General features: G+C 52.8%; 1 protein-coding gene across 3 annotated transcripts in view; it reads right to left on the bottom strand.

The window, feature by feature from the left end:
* MTMR4 (myotubularin related protein 4) overlaps window positions 1-26,324 on the bottom strand; it is a 57,063-nt gene that overhangs the window by 23,765 nt on the left and 6,974 nt on the right. For 2 of the 3 annotated variants that reach the window (XM_069033680.1, XM_069033679.1), the window contains exons 2-3: window positions 12,337-12,410; window positions 1,938-2,027 (exon numbers count right to left, since the gene is read on the bottom strand). In XM_069033680.1, coding sequence (XP_068889781.1) covers window positions 1,938-2,027; window positions 12,337-12,339 — 93 coding nt within the window. In that variant the 5' untranslated portion in view covers window positions 12,340-12,410. Of the gene's footprint in view, window positions 1-1,937; window positions 2,028-4,313; window positions 4,737-12,336; window positions 12,411-26,324 lie in introns of those variants that run through there. The other variant, XM_069033678.1, reaches the window with a different exon arrangement.

Genomic DNA, 26,324 nt, shown 5'->3' on the forward strand with positions numbered 1-26,324 from the left:
GGGAGCCCTCAGCAGCACTGTGAGACTCAGCAGTACCATCCAGGTAAGCAAATGAACTGAAGATGTGCCCAGTTTCTGCTAACAAAGCTCTCAGGGATTCTCTGTGTACAGTGATTTATATGACTGAGGAAGCTTGTCCTGATTAAACTGCAAGAAAGCTTCATTAAAGTTACCTGTATTCCATTTTTTTAAATATCTAGATAATCAAGTGTCTGTTTTTCCCCATCAGTCTGGACACACCATAGTTATTTTTAAAACAGGGAATCCTGGCAGACAGTCAAGTTTGACTTTTCTTATATTAAAAAAAAGAAGGCAGAACAGCCTAAAATTCACCAGGCCCCTTTGTCCTTAGCTAATCAGGCTCCTCCTGTTCTCTGAATGCCACCTACACCAGGTGATGTCGGTAACCCATTATGCAAAAAGTGTCACGACACAGCTGAAACCTGCCAGACAGGGCAGCTGATGACACAATTCATTACACTGTAATTAGTACAAGTCAGACCACCTTCTCTTTATTTCGAAGTTGTTTCTATGGGTTGGGTATAAAAACCTGAATTTCCTGGATTTCAAGTGACAACTGTACTAACAACTTCTCCTTTCTTTGTACAAAAATAACCAGCTTAGACTGGCATATGTCTGAACACTCTTGAAAAATATTAATTATTTGCCTAAGAGAATATCCTCTTTTTATTTCTGCAGTTGATTTCTGCACGCTTGCCAGAGCTGTTTTTATCTGGCATGTGTTTCTCCTGCTTACGTGGCTCTTTCACACAGCAACAGAAGGGAGACAGAACAGGAAGGGGCTGGTAAGGCTGCAAGAATGGACAGAGGGAAATCCTGGAATAAACCAGCAGGTGCCTGAATACAGCTTGTTAGCAACTGATGGCAGCCTTCTAGAGTCACAGGATCCTGGAATGGTTTGGGCTAGGAGTGATATCCCAACCCAAGCTCATCCAGTTCCACCCCTGCCATCAGCAGACACCTTCCACTAGGCCAGGTTGCTCCAAGCCCCATCCAACCTGGCCTTGAACACTCCGCTTTACAATGAATTAACGATTTACTGAAGGCAAATTACCCTTGGGAGGGTTGAACTTTACTTCTCCACGCAGCAAACTAAGGCAGAGTCTGCTCTTCTCCAGGAGCCTCGGCTCAGAGTCACCTCAGCAGCTGCACCCCCCAAAGCCACAGCCCTGCAGCCCTGACCCTGCACAAGTCCCCAGCCTGTGGCTGTTCCTTCAAGCCAACAGCTCCCAGCCCTTGCTTTCCCCAGCACCATTTGCCAAGGCAGTGACAGCCTGAGAACAAACTCAGACACTGCAGCAGCAGCAAGAACAAGGTGAGCCTGGCTCCAGCCCCAGAGGAGGATGATGAGCACTGGATGATGTTAAAGGAAGCACCAATCCCCAGGAAGGAATGCTGCCCTTGCTGCACAGCAGCAACAGCACGCGGGGCTCTTCCCAGGGCTTTCTGCAGCAGGAGGCTGGCACCATATGGAGGCTCCTTCTTCCAGCCACCGTGCAGCAGGAAACGGCAGGAGCAACGTGTCCAGGGGGAGAGCGGGCAGAGCAGCCGCACGCTGTGGCTGCGGAGCACGGCCCCGCGCTCCCGGCCCGGGGAGGCTCCCTGCTGCAGGCTGCCGGGCTGGGCAGGCAGCGGCACATTCCGACAGGGAATGCTCGGGCTGGCCGTGCACTGCATCAACTCCGACTGCGCTGGCAGCAGCTGGCGATGCCGGACACATGCTGCCAGGGCTGGGCAGGCGGGGACAGGGCTGTGGGAACAGCCGGCCTGGCCCCCAGGCACAAGGACCTGCTGCTCCGACTGTGCCCCTGGCACCGGCCAGCCCATGGCCTCCAGGACATGCTGGGCTGGAGAGCTGCTCTGCAGAGCCCAGCCTGACACATCCCAGAGCTGTTTGGGTGTTTTTACTTCCTTACCTGCAGTGACTCCTCCTCCTTTATGAGCTCCTTCGGGGGGAACAAGTCCTTGGCCTGGATGTACTCCAAACTGGGAGGGCCTTCCTCACCCTGCATTGCAAACAGAGCACACAGTCAGACAGCCTCAGCCAGCACGTGCTGTGAAAGCCAAAAATTGAAGCTGATGGATACTCTTGGCACCCCAGGAGCTTGGGGATACCTGTGCATGGAAATGCCTGTTCTGCCTGCATACCCCAGCAGTTCCTCTGGCTGTTGCAGAATGCCCACAGCACAGTGAAATGCTGAAGCCTCCAAGTCCCGCCTCTTCCAGCTGAGTGGTGTTTGGAAAGCCCAGCAGACACACCTTGGCCATAGGGGACTGATGTGACAGTAACTTGTCACGTCAGCTGTTCCCGTTACCTGCTCCATGGCACCAGGGCAGACACACTGTGACACAGAGGGTTTCCATCTACAGTCCAATGTCAGCCTACTCTTCCTCCTCTTAAGGACCGCTTTCTTTTGGGAGTTTTTGTTTTCACTCTCAGACCAAAGAAATCTGGGAAGATCCTGAATCTTTTGGAGGAGAAGATACAACTGTGAAACATAACCCTACAACAACTGCACCCCAGTGCACCCAATTCACAATAGGCACTACTGACTGGTGTCAGCACCGAGCCCAGGGCAGCTGGACATGTCCAGCCTGCTCAGGTGGACATCCCAGAAAACCCAGAGGCCTAAGGATGGTCTGAGAGGTCACATGGAACCTGCACATGCCATCCTTGACAAGTGGAGTGTATGCCTCAGTTTGGAACACGGGAATCTTCATTCACGCATACAATCAGAGTATCCTGAGCTGGAAGGGATAAGGATCATAAAGTCCCACTCCTGGCCCTGCACAGAACACCCCAAATCCCACCATGTGTCTCAGTGTATTGTCCCAATGCCCCTTGAGCTCTGGCATGAACTCTTGGTGCCAATTTTCACCAGCCCTCACCCAGGCCCTGTCACATCACTGAGCTGCTGACCGAAGGAGTGGCACCTGGACACTAAGCTGCAGATGCTCACTGCTGGGAGTCCAGGATGGTGCTAATTCCACATATATTTGGTGTGGGAATGTTTTCTTCAGAATGCTGCTTGCTCTCTAGCACTAGGCTCTAGCATTTACCAGGAAACACTGTGTTCTGTAAGCACTGAATAATATTTTAAAATGACATATCTTTCTGGATACGTCACCCAAGCCAGAATCCCAATTTCAACCTGAAGAAAGGAGATTCCAATCCTTCTGGCTCAGGAATATTTAAAATGCTGCTGAATCCTCTTGTGTTACTGACGGGAGCTGAAGCCTCAGCACCCACGGGAACAGGCTGGCCTGAGGTGATCCCTGGACCTCAGACAGGGGCAGCCAGACCCCTCCCACCCCATATCCAAGGAACCTGCACGCATATAACATGCTGTTAGAGCCTTCATAAAACTCAGCATCAGCCCCAGCTGGAGGCAAAGGCACTGGCCCTGTCACCATGCTGTGAGGGACACAAGGCACAGCACCTGCTCCAGCAGCAGCCAATGCTGACTGCAGACCACGGGGGGCCTGGGGCCCCTCCTGCCAGTGGCTCACTCTGAGTGAGGCACCAGCCCAGGGGAGCACAATGGGAAGGTGTGTGCCCGCCAGCCGGTGTAGCAGCTAGGGAGCAGAGATCCTCTCCCATCGTCACTTTGCAGTTCACAGAGAAATCCCAGGGAGCAGCACGAACTGGAACGAGGCAGCCTAAGCTCTCCATCAGCCTGGGTGTCCTTGAGTCCCGCCTCGCCTGCAGCACAGGGCGGGCAGAGGCTGAGCATCCCCTCCTGCCACAGCCCCATCATGTGTACCGGCAGGGCGGGGGTCAGCACCCTGCTCTCTTCACAAGTCTCCTGAAGCCCTCGGAGCCCATTCGGCCAGGAGTGCCCTGGGGGGGCCGAGGGTGTGTCTGCAGGAAACCCCCTCTCCCTGAAGGTATAGAAGGCGAGGAGCGCTGGACCCCCTCTCAGCGCAGCAGCAGAGGGTCCTGCCCACCCGCAGCCAGGGAGGGGTGTGCAGCTCCCCGGGGGTCGGCTGCTCTCGCACGGTAATTTTCCAGCTCCGAGCAAGGCGCGGAGCCTGCGGGGCCCAGCACAGTGACCCGGGCCTGCCGGGCTCGGCCCGCGGCGCCGGGCATTGCTGTGCCCTTGGGCCCGGCCCGGGGAGCAGGGACGGGCCGCGGTGTCCTCCGGCGGCATGTGGGAGCGAGGAGAAAGGGATCCCCCTTCTCCCTGGGCAGATCCAGAGGATGCCTCCACCGGCATGTGAGCTAGAGAGCGCAGCTGGCGTACGGCCCCGCTTCCATGGAGGAGAGAAGGGGAATAAAAAGCAGCACTTACAAAGCAGTTGAGCATGGAGCAGGAGACGCGGCCTGGCAGACTCATGTTCATTTCCCGAGGCGGCAGCAGGGCCGGGCAGGCACAAGCAGCATTTCTTCCCTCCGGCTGCGAGCTGCGGCAGCGGCCCCGGCACTGCGGCAGCGTCCCCGCTCCGCCGGGAAGGGCAGGAGCATCCCGGCCGCCGGCGGCCCGAGCAGGTGCCGCCGCCGCCGCTGCCGCTGACAATGGAGGGAGGGCGGGCGGAGGACGGGCAGACTCCACCTCCCTCCCAGGGCCGCCGAGCGCGGCTCTGCCATCTGAGCGTCTCCGTGACGGGCGAGACAGAAAATGGAGCGGGCGGCGGGATCGCGGGGCCGCGGCCACGGCCCCTTCCTCGGCCGGGAGCGGCATTCCCGGCCCATGGCGCTGCTGGCACCGGCCTCGTGCCGCACGGATGGCGGCAGTGGGAGCGCCGGGAACAATAGCGGGAAGGTGGCTTCGTGCCCCGGCACCGAGCCCTCTGCCCCGAGCCCTGCGCCCCGGCACCGAGCCCTCTGCTCCGAGCCCCTCACCGACCCCTCCACCCCGGCACGGAGCCTTCTGCCACGAGCCCATTGACCCTACACCAACGCCTCCGCACCAGCAGCGAGCCCTCTGCTCCAAGACCCCTGCCCCAGCTCCATGCCCTCTGCTCCAAGCCCTCCACCCTGGCATTGTGCCCTGTCCCTGAGCTCTTCCACCCTGTGCCGACCCCTCCACCCCAGCATCAAGCCCTTTGCCCCGAGGCCTCTGCACCAGCACTGGCCCCTCTGTCCCCAGCCCTCCACTCCAATGCCGAGCCCCCAGCCCTGCTCCCAGCAGCTCAGCCTGGCAGCTCAGATCTGCCACTGCACCCCTGAGGCCGCTATCCTCCCGCAGTCCTCTGTGCCTGGCCAGGGAGATGAGGATAAAGGGACTGCCCTGCTGCATCTCTCCACTCGACACTCCCGAGACTTCAAGCCCTCCTTCCCAGGAGCTTCATGTGTGCAGGGAGTAGCTGGATGTCCCTGGCTCCCACCAGCACCTGTGTGCTGAAGCCTGGGCCCTGGAGAGGACAAGGCTCCTCTCGCTGACTGCTTGGACACTTAGCTCCTGTGGGAAGTTTCCCCAGCTCCTGTTGGCAATGCTCACAGACACAGGGTAAGGCCATGGGTGCAGGAAATGCTGTGGTTGAGCACCCACCTCCCCACCCCAGCCCCCTATGAGCTCACCTTTACAACCTGCTGTTCATCAAGCCCAGGAGCAAACAGCTCCCAGGTCACAGCCTATCCCGGGAACCACAGGAGCAGCTTCCTGGGCAAAGCCATCTCCATTTCCACCATCAGCAGCTGCTCTGCCCCACCACTGAGCCAGAGGGAGAATCTCTTTGTTAAAATGCAAAATTAAAACCTGACCCTTCATCAATCCTCAAAGGCCCCCCTATTTTGCTCAAACCACACCAGCTTTTTGCTCCCGAAACACAAACCCAAACAGAGCACAGCCTGTAGCCATTGAGCTCCTCTTAGATGTGGCTGCCCCGAAGACACCACAGACAGCTCTCCCCAGCAATACCAACGGGATCTCAAAGGGTTTTTCTCGAGTCAGATAAAATACTTTGGCATTTCTCTGCAAAATTGTTCAGGGTTAGATTATTCAGAGCTGCCTCAGCTAAAGGGACAGCTTTGTGACACCCAGACATGCTGCCCCCACTGTCACTGCAGGGCAAAATTCAGTTCCATGAGCTCCCCTGCTGACAAAACAATCCCACAGACTCCCATAGTTACACCAGCTTCACCACTTAGGAAAGAAGACTTAGAAGAACACACAGCCACACCTGGTGATAAGCCATGAAATCCCATTTCACCCCTGCTCTGTCCCACTCCACCATTTACATGGTGAACAGTGGGTGAATGTCAGGCATTGCCCTTCCTTGGGGCAACTGACTCCAGCTGGCACCCACAAACCAAAACACAAGGAGAACAGAGGGTTATGGACACAAACAGAGAATTACAGATAAGGACAGGGTTATGGATGAGGTGACTGATTTGTCTTGGCCAAAAGTGAGCGGCAGGAGAGGTGCTCTGCTTGCTGCAGGTTCCCCTCTGGAGGGAATGCTGAGAAACCAGAGCAGCTAAAGCTGAAGGAACCTTTTATACTGGAGAGAGAGTGTGGCTATAAACACTGTAAAGCCAATATTTATTCTTTTTCCTGACATGTGTCAGGGGAAAAGCAACACAGCACGTCCGGGGAACAGCTGAAGGCCGGGAGTCTCTTGGGCAGGGTGTGAGCACACACTGCTGTTAAGTGCACACAGCGCAAGACCGGAGTTTATAACACACAAAACCACAGACAAGGTAGGTAAGAGGTTTGCTCCAACCCACAGTGAGGTTTTTAGGGCCAAGGCTCAGTTCAGGGCCTGGCACAGGGATTGTTTGCAGAAGGACCTTTGTAACCCCCCTAAGCTGCAGCTGTGCAGAGTTAAAGGGCTGCTCGTCAGATCAGTACTTTGAATTTCCAACCTAAGCTGACCTGAACATCCACAAATAGAACTTCTTCTGCTTTCACTGAAATATTTTTGCACTTTTGGTATCGTAAAAAGACTCATACATGACTTAGAAACTTCTGCCCAAACACTGAGCCTGGTGCAGAGCAGAAACCTTCCTCTGAAGTTCAGTGGCTTCACAGACTTTCAAGAGGAACTTGATTCAGACTCTGCTTTCACTTCCTTCAAGAGTTCCCAAAATACCTGCCCTCCTTTCCCTCCAGTGACCCAGGCAAGGGCAGGAGTGGTGTGGGCAGTCCAGCATAGGACTGCAGAGTGCTCCACACTCCTTAGCTGGCTTAGCCAGAGGGATCTCCCCACTGCCACCTCAGATGCCTCCCCAGCTGGGGTCTGCTCCACTGTGACAAACCACTGAGGAAGAGAAGGTTATTTCACAGAACTGGGCTTCTGAGCATTCTCAGTGTGCATGTTCATGTGGGCAGAGAGAGAAATCTTCCTCATCATCTCCCAACCAAAATCCAAAGTGTCCCAATTCTGAGGAAGAGGAGCTGAATATAACATGGGCAGCATGTTCTTAAGGGCAGCCGGCAGTGATCAGCCCCTTTTCCCTCCCACTAGCACTGCCCACTGTTCTGTGCTGCTCCTCCCACCCCTCCAGACATCCCTGGGTCCACACTGCAGGCAAACACCTTGCAGCCTTCTCCTGAAGGTCCCAAAAAGGATTTGGAGGCTTGGAGATAACACAGTGCTTGGCAAAGATAGGACTGGCACTCAAGGGGCCATCCTGCAGCCTCCAAAGGAGATGATGCTCCCTGTGGAGACACACCTGCATGCACCAGGAGCCCAGCCTGCAGCACAGGCTTCCCAGGGAACATCTGGTCCCACTTGCCCAAGGAATCTGCATTGGGAGCACAGGACAGGCATCAGGATGCTGAAAGCTCTCTCACAGTCTGGAGCCAGTCAGTCTCTTGAAATGAACCATTTTGCCAGTGGCTGGTCCAGCATTCTGCAAGTTTGGGAAAGTGTGGGCCAGGGAGCAGCTAATTCCCACCTGGCCAGGTCCCTTCCAACCCAAACCATTCCATGATTCCAAGAGAAAAACTGGTCCCATTCACTGCAGGGAACTGCCAGCACACCTGACTCAGACGCGTTCACCCTTCCCAACCCTGACATAGCTTTATCCTCTATTTCTCTTTGGCACCACAAATAAAATTATGCTCTCCTGAGGCAGAAGGCACCACACCCATCCCTTCTATAGATTAAGGGTGAGCTTTTCATCACCCCCACAGGGCATCACCCCACAGATGGAGGGGAGGGAAGGCAAGGGCTGGCAGAAATCCGAATGTGCAGCCCTGTCCCTGGTAGCACATCCACTGCACAGACTGCCCTGATCCGCCTCCAGCTGGAGAAAACCAACAGAAAAATTGGCAGGAGGAGGTGATTGCCCTGGGAAGGGAATTCCAGGACATGAGAAGCAAGTCAGCAGGAGCCAGGGCAGCTCTGTCTGACAGCCAGGGGCTCCAGCAGCAGAGGGGCCATCAGGATACTCTACTTTAGATCCTTCCAGGTCTGAATATTACTTCTCAGTGAATATCAAGCTAGGAACTGGTTATCTAGATTTTTTTTTCCAGGTAAGGAGGGGAAGGGAGAAACTTGTATCATTTATCTCATTCTAAAAGTTAAAATTTATTCTCCTTCTGCCTGGCAGATGCCTACATTGGGTGAGATGAGCTGCACTCAGACATATATTTCTCTCTCTCTCTCTCCATAAGCTGATGCTGGGATTGACGAGCTGTGGCCAAAGGCACTTCTTGTTCTGCCTCCCCTACTTCTGTTGCACAAAGGGAGTCTTTGTTTCAGGTCCCCCTACATAAATAGTTCATTTCCTCAAAGCCTAGGGATGTTTGTGGGTGAACTGGCAGGCTGCTGAGCCTGAGGTGGAAATAAAACCCTAAACCTGTGCGAAGAGAAGTTACTGCTTATATACCCTGTAAGTCAGGACTGGGATGGTGAGTGTCATCTTTTAATCGGGATAGGATGATAGAAGAGCTTACAGATCTGTAATAGTGCATTTGGTGTTTGTTCAGAAAGGTGCCCAGAGGTGAGCATGGAACTGAATATGCAGCAAGAAACCTTTGAGGACAGGGACAAAAGGGCCCAAGTCACGGGCTGTCAACTCCATGCCCCAACAGGAGGGGACGAGGGCTGGCTGCAAATCCCCACCTGGGAGAAATCATGGCCCACTGGGATAAGAACCAGATGCCTACAGAGCCAGCATCCCAGCAGTCAGGAGAGGGAAGGCTGCTGTGGGAGCTGAGCACTGAGCTGCCAGCACAGCACCTGCACCACCCCACCTGCCAGTTTTAAGTAATGTATTAAGGTACCAAGGTGCTCGTTAGGGCTCCATTAGTTAAGGATTAAACCAGCACTAGTGCTGTTTTCAAGGTCATTCCCATCAGCAGCTGTTTTGGGGAAAAATGGGAAGAGCAGTGCAATCCAAGCTGTTGACACTTGACCAAGCACCTGGAGCAGCAGGAAGGGGAGAGCAGCTGGTGAGGCACATCTGGGGTGCTGCTGAGTAGAGGCAAAGCTTTTGGGGGAGCCCTTGCTAACCAGAGGGCACGGGGGCTGTGGCCTCAGCCTGCAGGGAGCGCAGGGTGTTAAGAAAGCACTCAGCATACCTGCAGGGAACAGGGATTCCAGCCAGCCCTGAGGCAGCCCTTAACCCACAGCCCACCTCCAGCCCTCCCTGTGTCTAACTCGGGAGCCACAGCCCTCCAGAGAGGTCACAGAAGGACTCCAAGGAGGCTACAGGAGCTTCCAGAAGCCCTCTGCCTTCAGCTGCTGACAGAAGCTCAAGTAAGGAGGTAGAAGTAAGTGTTTATTTCTACAGCTTGCAATTACAAGTCACTTTCTCTCCCTTGTCATGGGAGACAAAAAGCCCACAGTCTCTTCCCAAAATAGTGGGTGAAATTGGGGGGGAGGGCACTTTTGTTGGTTGCTTTATTTTTTCCAAAATGAAAAAATAATTTTCAAAAAATCACAGGAGCATTTTAATAAAATATAAAACAACCTTTTCAGAAGGTCCTTTGAAACAGTAAAAGTAATCTTTGGGTACTCATAAGGAGCAGGAAACCCTCTCATGTAGAAGAAACCAAACAATGATTACACCTAAGGGTGGGCAGGGCCATGGCAGGGTAAGGTCTGTCCAGACACAGGAAAGGAGTACAGGGAAAAGCTTCTATGTTTTAGTAAATCAAAAATTCCAGTCTGTGCACTCAAAAAAACCCCAAAACAGGTCCAGGGAGGGGCGATGAGAACTAAAGGTGGCTTCGCTGCAGAGAATTTAAAAGACTAGAGCTCTTCAGATGTCCAAGGGGAATGTGTGGAGATCTACAAAGTCCTGAAGGACAGGAGATGCTCACAGGCAGCACCACACCTTATTGTTATTCCCAATACAAGAACCACCCAAAACAACACTGGGCTGGTTCCAAAACAAAGCAAGAGGTGCTCAGCAGCACAGCTCTGACACAACTGCCAATCTTCACCTGGTTTTTGAAAGCCTGAGGAATTCATGGAAGGAAAACCTAACAAGGGCGCATAAAACATCAGTAAATAGTTTCTGCAATACCAAGTCCCTGAGCTGCAGGTCCTGCCAGGTGAGGGCACACACTTGAGCCACGCTCCCCTGCAGCATTCACTGGGCCCTGTCATTTCAATGTCTGACCAGCCTTGTCCTCAGGGGGCCCAGCCTGGCCTTCTCCGTGTTTCCTGCAGGGATTTTTGATGCATTTTCCATGCGTTTGTTCCCTTTTTTTTCATTCATATCTGGGTACATCTGCATCCCTCTCAACTCAGTCCCACCCAGAGAAGCTGTTGGGTTTTACACCTCCAATGCGGCACCAGGGCAGCTCCAAGCTGAAGTGTGAGATCCTTTATCAGGTTATGACAGGTGAGGACGTTCACGTCTCCACCCCAGAGCAAGTTCTTCACCCTTCACGTGGGGATCAGCTCTTCCAGCGGGAAGCACAGGAGATCTTGAGGCAGCGCCAGGAGCACAAGGACAGGGACTACAGCAAAAATGCTGTGTGTGTAACTACTTGAGCTGAGAGTTCAGCTAATGCAGAGAGCACGTTTCCTTTCCTATTCCAGTTGTTAACAAAACACATCGGGGACAATCCCTCAGGAGACGTCACCATTTCCTCGAGCACTCTGCCAGATTTTTATCTTTTTTTTTTTTTAACATGTTTAACCTAAATTTTCATGTCCTCGATCTGAATTTCCAGCCCTTTGTGTGTCTCTGCTGTTCTCCTCAGCACTCTGTCCCCCACAACAACACGGAGCTGGTGCTGATCCATGTCACTGCAGCAAGTTCAGGCTCTGCCCACCCACAGCCCACATGCAGATCACCCCTCTTCAAACTACCCCCCTCAGGACACTCTCAGCATATCTTTCAACATTCCCAGTCTCCAGCTTTTTTCCTCCCAGCAGATCCCTTGTATTTTGGGTTATTTCTTGCCGGAGGCATTAGAGGCCCTTTATCCGAGTTTATCAGCAATCTGGCTGCTTTGGCTGTGGTTCAGATTCTTTTCTACCACATTTTTCTGTGACTAATTCTTGTGAAATTTCTGCTCCTTTGGTGGCACCAGAGCTGTTATTAACATGGTGTGAAATCCTTCACTGAGAGGCGACAGAGGAACACAATGAGAAACCCCAGCAGTAAGATTTAAAGAAAAAGTAAATCAGTAAGCCACAAAAACTGGATGACTATGTCAGTAGTCCAGAGAGACAGAAGGAGGTTCCAGTCTTATTTACTTTTTCCCCCAATATATTCCAATAAGAGGTTTAGGGGTAAACGTATCCTATTAACAGCATCTTGATGACAGTGATAAATCCTCTCTGTTACATTATTGCATATAATACACAATACTGTTCCACCCTTCTTGCTCATTCTTGTATTTCTTCTACGTTTAGCTGCAGTACAAAATTTGGACACACAAAGAACAAGACCACCCACAGAGGACAGAGGCAGACCAGAATCATGGAATCATTTGGGTTGGAAAAGCTCTCTGAGATCGCTGAGTCCAACCATGCCCAAAGCACTGCCAAGGCCACCACTGCCCCACGTCCCCAAGTGCCACATCCACAGGGCTGTTAAACCCCTCCAGGGATGGGGACTTCACCCCTGCCCTGGGCAGCCCTTGCCAAGTCCTGAGCACCCTTTCCATGGGGAAATTCCTGCTGCTGCCCACCCTGAGCCTCCCCTGGCCCAGCCTGAGGCCGTTCCCTCTCCTCCTGTCCCTATTCCCTGGCAGCAGAGCCCGACCCCCCCGGCTGCCCCCTCCTGTCAGGGACTTGTGCAGAGCCACAAGGTCCCCCCTGAGCCTCCTTTGCTCCAGGCTGAGCCCCTTTCCCAGCTCCCTCAGCTGCTCCTGGGGCTCCAGGCCCTTCCCAGCTCCGTTCCCTTCCCTGGACACGCTCCAGCCCCTCAGGGTCCATCCTGTAGAGAGGACATGGACTCACCATCCTCAGACACCGTCCAAAGCCTTCTGGTTCAATCACAGCTCAGTCTCTTCTTGTTCCTCCACAAGTCTCACCTGCAGCGAAGAGGAGACAACCCAGAGCAGAAGTTTAGCCTACAGGAACTTAGTTTAGAAGTTTAATTTACAGGAATGGTACTCCAGTGTGAACATAGAGGGGAAAAAAATCAAGAGCCCTGAGGCCAATGCCCTGTCTGTACCTATCCCTGCCAACCTCTGCTTCGTGCCCTTTCCAGGAGCTGCTGGAAATCAGATTCAGCATCATGGGGAGACACCAAATCCTTTCAGTCACTCACTAACACAGCACCCAGGACTTGTCACATAAGCACACAGCAGCCGGTGCCCCACAGGTACAAAGCCCACAGGAGGGAGCTGAAGGAAGACAGACTTGGTCATTGTGGTTCAAGGACCTGTGGAAGATGCTTCACAGGGAACTTGAGTGTTTGGAGAAAATTGCTGTGGTCGTGGGAGGAAAACACCTCTAAAATCCAATCTGGTCATGCCTGGGAGGTGGGGCAGGATGCAAACACTCCAAGTACCAGGAAAAACCAGCAGTTCCCCACTCGAGGGAGGTCACAGGAGGTATTTGTAGGAAGGGAAAAGCCAAGCAGCAAGACTTGAACAAGGTCCTGCTCCAAGAAGATCTTTCCCAATAGGACCAGATGGTCCCACAGGTGATCCTGGGAGCTCCATGGAGGAAGAGACCCTTCCTCAAGGTTTTCCGGTGTCTCCAATACAAAATCAGTGGATCACCAACATCTTTCTCATCTGCCCACATTTTGCCTCTGCTTTGCTCTTCCAGCCCCACACAGGGGATGGAATTATCCACAATTAAACACTGGGACCAGGGATGGGCTGAGCCCTGGGCACTCCTGTCCTGGTACCACTGACCTGCCTGAGCAGCCTCTCACTGGCCTGGCAGTGCCCAAGGCCAGGCTGGACAGGGCTTGGAGCAGCCTGGGACAGTGGAAGGTGTCCCTGCCCATGGCAGGGTGGCACTGGATGGCCTTTAAGGGCCCTTCTGACCCAAACCATTCTGGGATTCTGTGAAGCAGCACAGAAATCTGCACATGTGTGTCCCAATGTTTTTTAAATACAGTGATATTTTAAGCAGGGATCTTCAGTATTTTGGTGTAGCTCAAGGATGGCTCAGAGCTCACCAACCAAGCCTGATTTCTGCCAGTCCCCTGTAGCACATCAGAGCTCTGGGAATGCTCAAGGTCTTCCATAAATTTTGCCACCATTAATTTTAACCTTTTTCCTCCTCAGTTGAAATACAAATGCCAACAAACGTGCAACTGAAGATTATCTAAACATCTCACACAACACACCCCAGCTGGGAATCCCCCTCCTTCCGCCACTCGGGAATTTTGTTGGCTACAGAAGAGCTTTGAATACCTGCCCAAGGCTTTCCTTCGCTCAGGGATTTCCTTCCCAGCCCAGAATTAAGTCAGGTTTGACACCCACATGTCAGAAGGCCAAGCTGAATGCCAGCACTGAGGAGTCATTGTTGAGATGTGATTCCCACCATGACACATCTGCTCCCACCCTGCTGCTGCCGTGCCCAGGTTGGAATCCTTATCCGTGGCCTTTCAGTTCATCTCTCACATCCCACCATGCACTCAATAGGAAAGGACAGGAGAAAGGAATGGGAGGTCAGAAAGGACTCCAGACTTGTGCAATATATCTCTGTATTTAATTCTTATCTTTATGGGGCCATGGAGCTGCTCCCAGGGCTGGAGCGCCTCTTCTCTGGAGCCAGGCTGGGAGAGCTGGGGAGGCTCACCTGGAGAGGAGAAGGCTCCAGGGAGAGCTCAGAGCCCCTTGCAGGGCCTAAAGGGGCTCCAGGAGAGCTGGAGGGGGACTGGGGCAAGGAATGGAGGGACAGGACACAGGGAATGGCTTCCCAGTGCCAGAGGGCAGGGCTGGATGGGATATTGGGAAGGAATTGTTCCCTGCGAGGGTGGGCAGGCCCTGGCACAGGGTGCCCAGAGCAGCTGGGGCTGCCCCTGGATCCCTGGCAGTGCCCAAGGCCAGGGTGGACATTGGGGCTTGGAGTAGCCTGGGACAGTGGAAGGTGTCCCTGCCCTGGCAGAGGGGCTGGAATGAGACAGGCTGGAAGGTCCCTTCCAACCCAAACCGTTCTGTCATATTTAAAAGCAGACCACCAAGTTCCAGGAAACTATGAAAAAAACCCCCACACTGGGAATCAAATTTTCTATGAAAACAGAAGAAGCCAAATACTGCACTATCACCCTTCAAACCCAGATCAGTCTGGCCCTTTTGAACTGTAAAAGCCTTTTTCCCACTGCTTAGCAAAAGATCTCACATATCAGCCTTCACAGAGGAGAGCCTCCAGCAGGAGCCACCAGGAGAGTCACTGCTAACCAGTGACTTGCAAGTGACACGAGAAGCACAATTAGTTTGTGGGGAAGAAGAATGTTAAATATGCTTTTTTCACTGAATCTGAAGATACTTGAGTTATTGACAACACTGAACAACAGGAGTACAGTTCCTGCAGTGTGCTTTGTGCCAATGCATCCAATCACTGCTACTGGCCAGTGCAGCTCCTCAGTTCCTTCCTTGTACAAGTCAGTAATGACCAGAAACTGAAACTCTGTGGCTTTGTCATGGGTGAGGAGGTTCTTCCTCGCTCCCATCCCCCAGCTCCTCTGGACAGCCAGTTGCCCGAGAGGAAGGCAAGGGGCTCTGGCCCCATGAGCTCAGCCTGCTGGAATGCTGCTGCTCCTGTGTCCCCAGGGCCTTCCTCCTCCTGTGGGAGCAGGGGCAAAGCTGAAGGGGTTCCTGAGGATTTATGGGGTGAGAAAAAGCCAGGAGATACCACAAAACCCCAAGTGTTGCTTGTACCTCTGAGGACCTGCAGCCTTACCCCAAGGAGGCAGCCTCGCTCGAGCACTAGTGCAGTTCCACGTGCTCCTGTGCTGGCACCTCAAATGCATCCCCCTGTTTCAGGGCTGGCCATGGCCCTCCTCTTTGCAAAGGCTGCCAAGTCCTGCTGGCTGCTGGCTCTGCCCCTGTGGCTTCCAGCCCAGGGTCTCTAGCCCTTGGGAAAGAGGTGGCAGCTGCCCACAGCAATGCTGTCCAGCACCTCTCTGGGCTGGACCCAACAACTTCTCCTGTGGAAGTCAGGTTTGGCAGCTGCTCAAGGAGCTGCTTCCCATGCAGGAGGCTGGATTACCCCAAAATCCAGGTCAGAAGCTCCCCTTAAAATCTTGGTCACAGGGGATGGGCTGGGGTTGGCCACCTGCTATGCCAAGGTGGAGGCTGATGCTACAGAATTAAATGAAGAGGGGACCAGGGACAGAGAATGCGAAGACAAAAAGGATGGCACTGGAAAGAAGATAAAAGAGAACAATTGCCTTTCACACACAGATGGAATCACTGAATCACAAAATGCTTTGGGTTACAAGGGACTTTAAAGCTCATCTTGTTCCAGCCCCTACCATGGGCAAGACCAGGTTGCTCCAAGTCCAGCCTGGCCCTGGACACTTGCAGGGATCCAGGGGCAGGCACAGCTTCTCTGGGCACCCTGTGCCAGGGCCTCCTCACCCTCACAGAGAAGAATTCCTTCCCAATATATCCAACCTAATTTTCCTCTCTCAGTTTGACCCCATTCCCCCTTGTCCCGTCACTGGTTTCTGGGTGCCAGTGCACACTGACAGCTCATGTTGAGTTTTCTCAGCCCCAAGTCACCCCAAAGCCCAGAGCTTCAGGCTGTTCTGCTGCTGTGCAGTCATGGCCAGAGCATGGGGCCAGCAGCTTCCTGCCCTCCCCATCGCTCGCTGGAGGGACACAGGACAGCATTGGTGCTGCTGGTGGGGCTGGTGAGGTGATGCCACCTGACACACCTGGGCTGGGGGAAGTACAGAAAATAACTCACTCCTCTTGAGCATTTTTATAGCTTGTAACCTCCTCTGGAACTCTCGATCTGGGAGCCAAGCCTGCAGATAATAAAGCTGTGTCAGAGTTGAGAACACTCATAAAACACTTCATTTGCTCTCCCATAGCCTCCTGCTCATGTGACTCACACCACACTTCCTTATGCAACCACGATACTGCCTGCAGGGATCTTTGCCCCTCCTGGTGTGGAACAGTGGCAGGGACTGGAGCAGTGTCTGCAAACCCCTGTCCCCGTTTCCTGCAGATGGCAGAAGAGGCTGCTGGAACAACCTGGCCAGGACCAAGCTCTGCCTGCATCCTCCAGGATGCTCAGCCTTGGCCCCAGCCAGACTGTCACAAACACCACGAAAGGACTGTTCCTTTTCCAAACTGCAGCTCTGGACTGCAACACCCAGGTCCCCTCTCAGCTGCAATTGCAGCCAGGATGCGACAGGAACTGGGAATCCCAGCAATCCACACAAACAACCGGGCTCTCAAAACCCAGGAGAATCACTTCCTCTCCCTCCGCCTCCCCAGCTCTCATGGAGGTGCCATGAAAGCACAGGGCTGCGGATTTACGGGAACCTCTGAAAAAAGCTGGGAGTCCTGCCTCCAGCACAGTGGGATTAACAACAGTGAGCTGGGCACAGGGAACACAGAATAACGAGGAATGGTGAGCCGAGCGCAGGGAACACGGAATAATGAGGAACAGCACCCGCTCCTCCCAGCACAACACAGAGCAGAGATCCTGTGGGAAGGAGGGAGGATGCCCATCGGGGCACATACACACATGGAGCTTTGGAAAGCTGGGAAAGGGAGCAAGAGCTGGCTAAGGCTTCCCGGCTGCAGGGATGTTGTGGGTGCCCCAGGCGAGGTGGGTGGCCCCTGGCACCTCCTCGCTCCCTGCTAGGAGACTCGATTTTAATTGCTCATAAAACTCCAGCAATTGTTTGCAGTTGGAGCGGAGTTCTCTGCGCTCAGCATCTGCCCCAGGCAGAGATTTTTGCTTTAACTTCAGCTAAAATTGTGGAGTTGGTCCTGGTGCACTTAAAGGGGAAGAACAAGTCCAATATTATACAGGAGATGTTAGAAGGAAAAAAACAGGAAACCTATTAGCCTTACTGTGATCCCAAACGAAACAGAAACAGCCATCTCAAGCCTCCCGACTAATTAGAGGCTAAAAATATAATTGTCAGACCCCACAGTTACATGCAAAGCAAATTGTATGGGCCGGCCTTTGTTATTTTAAACAAAATTACAGCTCAGAGGGCTGTTTCTAATGAAGGCCACGACCAGCTGCTCTTCAACAACAAAACTCCTTTGCTGCTGAATAACTATTAAAAAGAAAAGATCAGGCTACCAGAGCCCAGGAATGTCACAGCAATACCAGATGATGGTGATGAGTTGCCAAAGTATTCAGATTGCTCTGCAGCATGAAGGGATCATAATTTATGGTCTAACCAGGGGGAAGGGCTGAATTCCAAGATGCAGAATTACCCACGGATGAAGGGCTGCTGAAAGTGCAGCTTAGAGGATCTCACAGGCACCTCCACATGAGCTGTTCAACAGAGACTGGCAAAAGTCTACTGCAAAAATATCTAACAGCAGTGATGGCAGAGGTGACAGATTGGTGGCACTTCTGTCCCCAGCACTGCTGGGACCATGGCTACAACTGCCAGAGCTCAGCCAGCACACCTGGAGCAGGAAGACCAATCCCACGTACTGATCCAAATCAAAACCAGCTCACCTATGCAGCTTAAAAATCCGAAGATAATAAAAGAATTCTTCAACATACTGCACTATTTATGCAAAGTATCAGTCCCTGACAAGGACAGATCTCAAACCAATTACTGGTAGATGAAGTTTCAGAATGGAATAAATTCCATCAAGCTTATGGGAAAAGTTGTCCTTTTTGTTGCTTGGAGCATTTTAAACTTCATTAAATGGTTGTTTTCAGTCCAGGTCTGAATACATGAATCTCCGCAGGCTCTGGGTAAGCAGAGCTGCCCTCGGTGCCCTCGGCACACCCCAACCTCCAGTTGCTCTTCTCAGGATCAGGGACTCAGGGTCACAGACTGAGTCTCATGTTCAAAGTTATCCTACCTGGGAGATGTGGGGAGGGCAAGAGGAATTACCCCAGGGGAGGGGGCCACCTGCCATCGCACCGCACGGCCCATCCTGAGTCCCAGGGGACGGTCCCAGGCCAACACAGAGCAAGGCACGGCCATGGCCTCACTCAGCCCATGACAGAGAACCACATCCCACCCCGCCTCACCCACAGCCACCAGGAGAAGGTCACAGCTTGCAAACCCTTCCTGGTTGTCCAACTGACGAGTCAGGTCATGATTAAAGTATCTTGAAAGCATTTCATATTTAAAAGCAATCGTGACCTCTTTGAAGGCTGATGAGGCTCCAGTTGCATTCCAGGTGGGAACAGCTAGGTTTCAAATGTGGGATTGTTCCCAAGAGCTCAGGCCAGGACACATCAATCAGCTCTTTGCAGGACTGCAGGGTTTAGGGAAAGCTGCCATAGCCAGGAATGCTCCTGACTGCACCATTCTACAGGAGAAAAGCCCTCAAAAACACACCCACATGTGGCCAGTGCTGGGCTGGTCCTCGTGCCCATTCCCAGGGCAAGCCCATACAGCTGTACCGGGGGGATGCTGGAGGCCGGGATCAGCCACGGAGGGACACAGGGAACACAGGGACAGATTATCCAGGCCTGTGACTGACAGCCAGGCACAGGGGGAGAGGGACAGAATATGCCTGTGCCAGCTGCAAAGGAGAGCAGGGGATGCATGTGAGGATAAGGTTACACAGAGCAACAGGACAGAAACCAGAGCCCTGCTGGGACAGCAAATCCCCAAGGAAATGCAGGAGGAGCAGCAGAGCAAAGGAGAGAATGGGCAGAGCGAGTTCAGGGTTTCAGGAGCACAACTGCCACGGAGTCAAACCTTCCAAATGGTGAAGGAGGGGAGAATAACGTGGAGATTTTGCCAAGCTCAGGGTTTTTGCAGCAGCAGTTCCAGGCTGAGGAGATGAGGGACTTCACTTTGACTGGGCTGTGTCCAAGGGACTTACCCTGGAAGTGGGGAAAAAAAATTAGGCACAGGAGGTGAGTAGGAGCAGAGGTGAGCTTTGCTTTTAACGGGGCAGAAAGTACATGGCATGGGGAAAGACTGAGAGGCAGGTGAGAAACTGAGCAAGGGGGAAGAGGAATAGTGCAATAGGGAGGAACAGACAGCACAGAGGCAGAGAGGAGAGGACAAACTGGAGGAGAACTTGTGCCTGGTACAGGGAAAGGAGCAGAGTGCCAGAAGGAATGCAGAGAGGCAGGTGGGGATGCTGACACCGTATTTTGTCCTTTCCCCTCTAAAGAAACAAGGTCCTCTGCAGTAAAAAAGAAGAGGAAAGAAGGCTGGAGAAATCAGAGGTGTGCCTGGAGCAGCCACAGGCTTAATACCCAATACAAGCAAAGCCCTGGTTTGGCAAAGTCCAGAGTAGCGCTGCCACAAGCCCTGAGCCCGCACGGCTGTGGGCAGGCCCAGATCCCAGAGCTGCCCTGGATGCACCACTGCCAAAAGGGAGAGCAAACAGGAGAAATTTTGGAAAAGGAAGTATGTGAGAGGAGAGATGGGCTGGGGATCACAGAGCTTGGGAAGAGCAGTGCAGACCTGGGGCAGAGCTGCTGGTGGGAACAGGGGCCACTGAGCTGAGCAGGGGTCACCGGGGCAGGAGCAGCACTGGGGTACAGGCAGTTTGGGGGTTCGTGCTGCTGAACAGTGTAGAAATGAGGCCTGCTGTGGGTGGAAGGAACAGTGGAAGCCATGGACGGAAGGATGCAGGAATGTAGAATAGGGTGTGGAGAGAGCTGGGGGGGGAAACAGGCAAACAAGACCAGAGCTTGGGGGAGGAAAACACCACCAGAATTCAAAAAATGCTGAACTTGATAGGCTGGGCCAGGGATGCACCTGGAGCCAAGACCTGCCAGCCACCTCTATGTCGGGCTCAGGGGACAGCTTAGCCTGGGGACTAAAAAAGCAGTCTAATGACAACTTGTTTTGCAGAAGAGTGAAGAAACAGGGAAGGGGGAGATCCTTATGGTGCATCCAAGCTGCAGGACCATGTCCCCAGCAGCATTTTGTCTGTCCCATCCTTTCCTCTGCCACATCTTGCTCAGCCAGGAGTCAGGAGATAGATCCAGAGGAGCCAGAAAACAGCTTATATCACTTGCAAGATGGAACAAAATGATCTTTAAGGTCTCTTTCAACCCAGGCATTCTGTGATTCTGTGAGATAGGGGTACACAGGCAGATTCTGACAGACCCCAGCTGGAGGGTCCAGCAGTGTCACCCAGATGCCATCAAGGTGTACGGGATAATGAGGGAAGAGAGCAGAGCTCTGCGCTTTGCCAGACCCCTAACGAGCACTACTATCCATCTCTGCAATGATTTTAAGCATAATTAATTTCAGCAGCCTGCCTGCCTGCCAGCTGACTCTGCTCTTTACATTAATGACAGTGAAATCGGAGTTTCAAGGGGAACACAGTGACGGTGAAGGAAGCAGAACTAGGACCAGGCAGGAGTTTCCCAGCTCATCCCCCCTCTCCTCCCAGGGCTGTGGCTTTGCCGGTGCTGCAGCCCCGGGGCTGGGGCAGCCGGTGGCACCAGGTGGCAGCAGCACCCCGGGGATAGTCCCCTGCCAGGTCAGCGTCTGCCTCTTCTCCTCCTCCATGTTCCGAAGCCGCCGGCAGGAGCGGGGACAGGAGTGGGGACAGGAGCGGGGCCTGGCGGAGGCGCTGCCATCATTCCCCATCCCTGCCAGCCCGAGGCAGCCGCAGAGAGGGACATGGAGGATCCACGGACCGAGAGAGCCCTGCTACCCCCGTGCTATGCCCACCCTCCAGGCCTTTCATCCCAAGCTGGCAGAGAAGGAATTCAAAGCGAGGCTCCAAGCTGAACTCCATAACCATCGGACTGACACAGACAGGAAGCACAGCTTTGGCAAACATTTCCAAAGTTCCCAGTAACTCCAGCCTGTTGTTCTCCAGCTTTGTTTGCTTTTCTTTAAAAAGGCAGTTGGGACATTTCAAGTCACAATTAAGCCTTTATTCAAGTACACACAATTGCCTGGTCCCTACCCAAAGCAGTGCAGATGGACCCATCCCAGCTGCAGTCCAGGCTCCTGCCGGCTCCTGGGGGCCCTGCAGCTCCGGAGGGAGGGATGTGTGGGCACTGGGCTCCCTCTCATGCTGCCCTGGCAGCCCTGGTGCCTCCCTCCACACCGTGCACTGACTTCAACTCAGTCTCAGGAAGGCGGCAGCTTCAAGGAAACAGTGCTTGCACTGCTGAGGTCACATCCCAAGTCTCCAGGCCGGAGAAGTGCTGTCTAAACTGGTCTCTGTGCAAACACTCCATTCTCATTATGCACCAGGAGAACTCACCTTTAACTCCCATCAAGTCGGGGAGTCTCTGACGCCAGTTTTTTCTGAAAGACAATCTTTGTGACTGCAGAAAAAACCTGAGAGATGTGACCCAAATGCACCAGAAGGCCCTGAAATCCAAAGATAAAGTCCTGCCACTTCCCCTCTCCACCCCACTACAGCTTTTCCCAGCCAAGCTCAGGGCTTTCCCAAGCACCCATGTCCTGGCACTCAACATGTGGGTATTTTAAAATAATTTCAACCAAACAGCAGCAACACAACTTCAGCCCTGTTGTTATTATAAATATAACTATTATTCTTTTACACAGGTGCATAAACATACCGATTTGGTATTACTTTAGGAGTCCTAAGGTTTCTGAGGCATGTTCCTGTAGCCAGAGGACAGGGTGGATGGGGAGAACTATAGTCCTTGGTAAAGGGCAGCCAGGACACCTTGGGCATCTAAAGTGGTGCCTGCCTGCAAGGATCTGGAATCTCTCCTGGGGCAGACAGTCAATAGAAACAGTGTCTGAAAGCAAAAAATACAGCTGTTATTCCAGGTGATCACATGCCCTGTAACTGTCCTGTAACACTACTGGGGTTCACAGCCCTGCGACAGCCACACTTCCAGCTCTGGCTGAGGCTCCTCACCTCTGGAACCATGTGCTGCTGGCTGGAGGCAGACCCCAGGCCAGAGCTCAAGTGCCACTGTTCACCACTGGCAAAATTTCTAGGAGAGCCTGTTTTCTCCAAGGGTAGTTTTCTTCCATGGGAATAAAATGAAGCCTCTTTTAGTAACCCACATAAACGCATGTATGTGAGAAAGCTACGACTGAAACCACCAGCAGGTTTGAGAGGACAAGGAAGCACCAGGATTTATTCTCTTGACTCACCCAAACCAAGCCCAGTTTCCCCAGCAGCCTCCTCACAAGCAACGAGGAGGATCTCGTGCCAGGCCCTGCAGCACTGACCCTTGAAACGTGGCTGGGAACACACGGCTCTGCTGAACGCTCCTCCCCGCTCCTGGGGGAAAGCCAGGTCCTCTCCAAAACTTGCAATAATTGTGCCATCATCACATTAAGTTCCCAGCTCCCCCCTTCACAGGAAGAACCCCTAAAACAGAGCAATGAACATTTGCTCAGGGCTTTTACCATCAAGCTACAGAAGACCACAAGAGCAGATGAAAACCCTTGAGAGCTGTAATTAATAAGTTAAGAGTTCCCTTTCGATTGCATGTCCAACCTGAGCGTGGTCAGAGCTCTTGGCTCCCATGGAAACCCTGAGTTTGCAGGCACTGTCCTGGAGGTTTGTTATGTTGACTGCCTTGACATCCTCCTTCCCAAGGAACCCTCTCAGGGATTTGTGTTGCCACTCTGTTCTTCACAACCAGGGAGCGAACGCAGAAACTTGCCCTTCATGAAACTTTTCTGAAGGTGGTATCCCTCCTAAAACCAAGCAATACCTCACCTAGTGTTTAACAAACCCCCTTTCCCACCCCAAGCCCCCAAAGCTTAAGGAGGTTAAACCAGAGCCTTTGGTCTTTAATTTCCAGATATCTGGAGCCTTCAAAACTGGTTTGCACTTCAGCAATGGAAAATCCCATGAAGGTACTGCCTCGCACACTGACCTGCTTTCATTAATAACCTCACCTCAAAGGATGTGGGCAGGTCAGCAAGTTCAGCTGAGCTTAAGTGCTCCCATCTCGTGCTCTCTCTAAGCACGAGCTTAACTGCTTCTAAAAACAGCGCTGGCCATGCCGGCTGCTCCAAAGGCACTCTTAGAAAGGGAAATCCCCAGCCAATCGATACAAGGGAAGAGAAGGCAACTTGATATATATAGCAAGTCCCCAGCTTATCTAGCAGAAAGAGCTGCTCAAATTCACACACACTGTCCCTTCCCTGCTGGCAGCTTCCAACAGGATGAGGGATGAAGGTGGCCACATGCTGAGCTCAGTACCAAGAGGAGCCGGAGGATTTATTCTCATCTGCTGCAATTCGCACAGGGAACACAGCCTGGGATTTCTTCCGCTTAATAACTGACCATAATAAAACTCATTAAGGATCGAATTCCTACCTCTACAAGTTTTAGGACAAGACTGCAAGACATCAGACTTACTCTATCTAACACAAAGACAAATCTCAGGAAGCACTGGGATTTTTATCATCTTTGCCCAAACACGAGGCAGTTCCCTTCCTCCCGACAGTGCATCACTGACATGCACAGATAGAACCCCACAGTCACTGAAACCAGTGGCAGCTCTATCAGCAATTCCAGCTGACTCCAGGTTTTCCCCAGCACTGTGTTTTCACTCCAGCCCACGCTGCCACGTAGGCCAGCATCCTGGGCTCCAGCCCCACAGCTCTGGAGAACAGGCAGAATGGAAAGCTGGAGTCGCAGCACTCAGTGAGACATCCCACTTCCCAGCTTCTATCGCTCCAGTATCAGCCCTTTGCTGTGGGATTTTGGGGAGTGGGAGGAAGCAGGAGCGGCAGCACAAGGGCAGTGGGATCCCACCTGCTGGGCTGCTGCTCCCCAGGGAATTCCAACAGAGGAACCGGCCGCTCATTCCAGCTTCACTTTTGAGTACTTCATCATTAGTAAAACATGCTGAAAATGTGACTTCCTGTGCCATGAGACCTATTGAACCTTTTCACAGAACTCTAAGGAACTTCCTCTTGTGTCTCAATAAAAGACAAGCTTACAGGAAGAACAGTTCCTCTCATACTTCTGGGAATTCCTCTAGTAAAAACACCTATTGAGGGAAGAACGATGCAGTGGAACAAAGAGAGGGAGGTGGGGGATTCGCTTGTCACTAAGTCTGTGGTTTATTATAAAACAAAACTATGAATCCACTTTACAGAACAGAACCACTTTTACTTCCTCTTTTGCCTCATTTAGCAATGGCAACAAAAGCTCTGCAGAGTTTCCTAATGAGCCAGATCTGCACAGAACCTCTGCACTCAAGAGTTTCACATTAAAAAATAATCTCAATTTGCTCTCCTTGCTGAACAAGACAGGCTCTGTCTAGGATCATCTTATCCAGCATCCAAAGGTGCTTAGCTACCCACTTTCATTTGGAAATGCAGACGTGAGGCAGCAGAGAGGGATCCATTTGCTCACTGGCATACTGGGAAGAGTGGCACTCCCTGGAGAGTCCCCATAGATTAACTTTCCAATTCCAGAAAGGGGAAAGAGCAAAGAACAGGGTAAGGAAGACAAGACCTCGTGCCAGCCCAAGGAAGTGCAAAGGACAGCAGGGAGGGGTATGAGTTGCTCGCTGGCACATCCCAGCCCTGGCATGCACTCCCCATGGATCTGCATCCAGCCTGTGCTGGCTGCCTGCCGGTAACGTGGCATTCCCTCGGGCAGCTGCCTGCAATATGTCTCCAGGCTGCCCTATAACGAGCACAGTACCTTGGATGCTGGGAGCTACCGGCTCCCTGAGGAACGCTCAGTGGTATGAGTCAGCTACAGGCACCAGAAAGGACGTGACCAATTCTTCAAGCCAAAGCAGGCCCGTTCATTCAGTTCTTCTGATCACGTATTGTCTCAAAGTCCTGCAGAGGTTTTTCTGCAGGCCCTGCTCCTCCTTACATCCATCAAATCTCAGCCTGAGGCAGCTCCACTAATTACCCCTTCCTGCACCTTCAGCAAGCAGCAAAGCTCCTCTCCAGCACGGTTCTTCGTGCTCCCAGCCAGCTGTGGGACACAAACAAAGCATCTGCTCTCCAGGGCGATAATCCCCAGTATCACCACATCACACAGAAACAGCCAGCATCCCTGTGAGTGTTTATGGCAAAGAACTGTGCCCAGGTCACCCCTCCGAAAGATGCTGCCCCCAAACTCCCCCCCGCTGTTCTCACCAGGCACAGCAAACACCCACTCCAAGGATCCCAAGCGCCAGGAGAAGCAGAAGTGGAGCTGTCACAAAGCAAAGCTGCTGTAGCAACAGCTTTGCTCAAGGGACCATTTCCCCTGCGGGCAGGAGCCGTTGACACGGCCCTGAGGGATGGTGCAATCCAGCAAAGCTGCAGGGAACGTCTGGGACTTGCTCTTGCGTCTGCTTGGGGATTTCTGCACTCACCTCCAGTGCAGGGGAATCTCCCACCACGGCCCCTTCCCTCACCACAGCACTTCTAAAGAAAAGATCCTCTATTCTTGCCATTATGTGCCCTTTAGGATGCACCACAGGTTCAACGCCCCCCAGAAAACAGGGACTTCACAGCACAAACAAGCAGTTCTCCTTGGAAATCAAGGGACTTTCTCTTCCCGTAGGCAGCTATATCCAAACATGAAAGCTCAGGGCACAGCGATAACAAACATTCAGAGGCCAGTGCAATTTCACCCGAGATTCGCCTGAGTTAACAGGCAGCAAGGCCCCGAGCAGGGCAGCAGTGTGGGAGCTGGAGTGGGAGCAGGAAGGATGTGGTTATCCTGGGTATGATAAAACTCCCCCAATGTAGTAACAAAATTACTTTATAAAGGCACTGCACCCTTTGAGCTGTAGCATCAACCAAGGCTGGCAGTGTCAGAGCTGGCATCAGTATTACCAAAATTCCCAATCAGCTGGTTACCAACCAGCTCAGCTAGGCTACAACTTCTTTGGGAAGAGCCACTGCTGACCTCAGTTCTTGTCCCTCTCCCTGGACA

Source organism: Aphelocoma coerulescens, chromosome 19 (genome assembly GCF_041296385.1).
Source record: "Aphelocoma coerulescens isolate FSJ_1873_10779 chromosome 19, UR_Acoe_1.0, whole genome shotgun sequence".
Taxonomy (NCBI): Eukaryota; Metazoa; Chordata; class Aves; order Passeriformes; family Corvidae; genus Aphelocoma; species Aphelocoma coerulescens.